A 3,007-nucleotide genomic window follows, 5' to 3' on the forward strand; every position below is an offset into this window, starting at 1 on the left:
GGTTGCCATTAAAGATAATCACTATGTGAAATGTAGCTGAAGGAAAAAGCCTAGGCGGAGGTAATAGACAGATAGGCTTAGATGGCAGAGTCCTAAATTTAACAAGACCACAAGTCAATTCCAAACCAAACTCAGATTGGAGCAGCTATGAACCAGATGATATAGTGCTCACAATAATCTCAACGGATATATAAATACAACTGAAATTTACAAGATTTCATGGGGAAGAGAGCCAAATTTACGTCTTGCGTTCCAACCGGATGCAAATAGATTCTGGAAAGCGCATTAAAGTGGTTCACAAAATTCAGGTTATGGTATAACGTTTAACTCTTGACCAACTCATTCGACAATAGAGATTTTATAGAGATGGCAGTCTAGAACAGAGGTACAAGACTGACATGTATAGAAAGGCCACAGAACAATAAGCTCACATAAACATGTGGCTCATACTTAAGCAGGGTAGGAGATCGCCTGCTCTGATACCATGTTAAACACACACATGGCAGCAACAGAATAGGAAAGATAAATAGGAGAGTACATTTATTATTAAAAAATGATATACATTTATAGTACATTGTGTGATCGTTGGGTTCCACATCCCAAGGTCTCTTGGACTTCCTTATTCTATTTGGCTTCCACACTAACCCATAGAGGATTAGGTGTCTAACAATTTTCATGCCACCTGCACTGGAAAAATTGAACCCTCTACCCAACAATTTGAACTATTAAGCCGAATTCTACGTAAATCATGAAATTGCGTTGCCAAACTCCCTCTGAATCTAAATGATTTTTACCTTACGTTTCTTATTTTCATACCTAATCAATCTCACTCTGATACCATGTGAAAATTTCACCACTGAAATTATATTGCAGAAAATGGTATTTTTTTTCCCATAAGGAAAAAATCGTAACTTCTATTAATGGAGAAATTACATTTTACAGAAGCAGTTGCATTCATGATTGTGGGACGGTAACCATCCTGTAGGAGCCTCGTTATCATGTCTTCTGATAGGGAGTCCTAACAGCTAATGCTGAAATATGCCTGAAATAACCTCTCACATTCCGGCTCTGCGCAGAGAGCCCAGCAGTTGCTGGTTCAGCTACATAGATGTTATACATAAAATAAAACAGATGGTCAAGTAAACTACAAAAAAACATTGGTTATATGTGGGACCAAGCCCAGTCCTAAGGTATATCGTGAAATGGTCTGTGGTAGTATTGATGGGATGATCCATCAATCTCCTCTTGGATTAGCCAGCCATCCCTTTGAATTTGTGCTGCTGCTTTGGATAGCTGGTCCGCCACAGTGTTCTGTTCCCTGTATATGTGGCTGCAGTTGAAGGATTCAAGTGATGCAATCAGCCTTTTTGTCTCTTGGAGAATGTGGCTCAGAGAGTAAGAATGGCAGTGTGTTGTATCGTTCAACCAATTGCATACAATTTGTGAATCTCCGAATAACTGAAGATGGCTGCAATGTTTCTGTATGGCAAAGTGGATGATATGCTTTGCTGTACATAATTCAGCAAAATTGTTGGTACCATGACCCAGATTAATCTGAATTTTATAGAAATGGGTATCGCTGAGATATAGGAGCGCTCCTCCACCACAACCTATTTCTTGGGCAGAGCCGTCGAAAAAAGCCCAAGGCATCGATTTATCCAGGTTAATATGTCTGTAGGTGCGCGTGGTATTTTTTGGTACAACTGTAGGAAGTAATTCAAAATCAGCAATGGTGTGGCTCAGTATGACAGGCCAATGTGGCTCCTTGTTCTGAAAAATAACCTGGTTTCGGGCAATCCATATTGCCCAGCAAACAAGTAAGGGCATGTTGACGGATTTGCCTGTGTGAGATCGGCACCATTCGCTCCATGTTTCCATGAGATTCTGTCCCTGCCAGACCTTGAGGGATGGATAATGTGAAACGATGCTTTGCCAAAATGCTATAGTGACCTGACAAAAGAGGAACAAATGCGTTGTGCTTTCCTCACCTGAACAGCACAAGTGACATCTGAACGGGCCGTGGAATGTACGTTTCATGAGGTTGGTACCTGTTGGTATTTTATCAGCTAAGATGTTCCACATAAGGAGTCGAGTTCGGGGGGCAGCGTCCAGTTTCCAGAGCTCTTTCCAGACAGGGAGAATAACCGTGGGCTTATATGGCTCCATAAGAGTAATATATCCCAACCTGGGCGAATAGTTACCATGGGGTGCGATTGCCCAGATTATGTCATCGGGGCCTTCGGTGAGTCATATGTGGGCCTGCGATAGAGCATCGGTATAATCCCGCCATACTTGATGCCATTGTTCAGGTAACTCTATGGTACGGGGGGATGCCCACGCTTGATGCAGAAAGGTGGTGTTCGCCCTGTCTCCGATTTGCTTGATATGTGAGATGCCTTTGGCATGGAGGTGCGCTATTAACTCATCAGGTAACCTGTGCGAATTACCGCACCTGACCCACGGATCCACTCCAATCCTAACACAGTTTCCCTCTTTGATGCGCCAGGTGATTCCTTCCCTCAATAGCGGCAACGATTGGAGGACAGCTTTCCAGATATTTGAAATGTTTCGGCCAGGGTTGTGTTGTAGGCGTAACCAGTCCATAAGGTGCATTGGCTTGATATATTTAACCTGTGCGACTCGAGCCCATAGGCTATCTGTGGTCAAGAGGCACCACCCAAGTTTGGCAGCCAGCGCCTTGGCAAAGTAGTCGAGGTTTTTGATGCCCCATCCGCCCCATCGCTTGGGTTTTGCTATGGTAGCCCAATTCACCCAGGCAAATTGCTTCCCTGTGTGATGCCCATTCCATAAAAATTTGGCACATATGGCTTGTAATCTGTTCAGGATGCCCCGAGGTATCCATGCCAAGGTCATCCAGTATACTGGAGTGGCCTCAATGACTGCTTTTATAAGAGTCAATCTACCGGCTCTGGAAAGATATCGGTGATACCAAACCTGCAGTCTTTTCTCCACCTTTGCTATTAACCAAGACCAATCTGCAATCCGA

The 3,007-nt window shown here is 43.5% G+C and overlaps 1 protein-coding gene across 1 annotated transcript; it reads right to left on the reverse strand.

Moving 5' to 3' along the window:
* Window positions 1-1,185: 1,185 nt before the first annotated feature.
* LOC149240511 (uncharacterized) lies at window positions 1,186-2,166 on the reverse strand. Its single transcript, XM_089370198.1, has one exon. The coding sequence runs from the start codon at window positions 2,164-2,166 to the stop codon at window positions 1,186-1,188; it is 981 nt and encodes a 326-aa protein (XP_089226324.1).
* Between the last annotated feature and the right edge of the window lie 841 nt (window positions 2,167-3,007).

This window comes from Pinus tabuliformis, chromosome 8, assembly GCF_031772625.1.
Source record: "Pinus tabuliformis cultivar Carrire ecotype Pingquan chromosome 8, CPIR1, whole genome shotgun sequence".
Lineage (NCBI taxonomy): Eukaryota > Viridiplantae > Streptophyta > Pinopsida > Pinales > Pinaceae > Pinus > Pinus tabuliformis.

Coding starts and splice junctions, on each gene's coding strand:
- LOC149240511 (XM_089370198.1), bottom strand. CDS start 2,166: ATGGAGCCATATAAGCCCACGGTTATTCTCCCTGTCTGGAAAGAGCTC.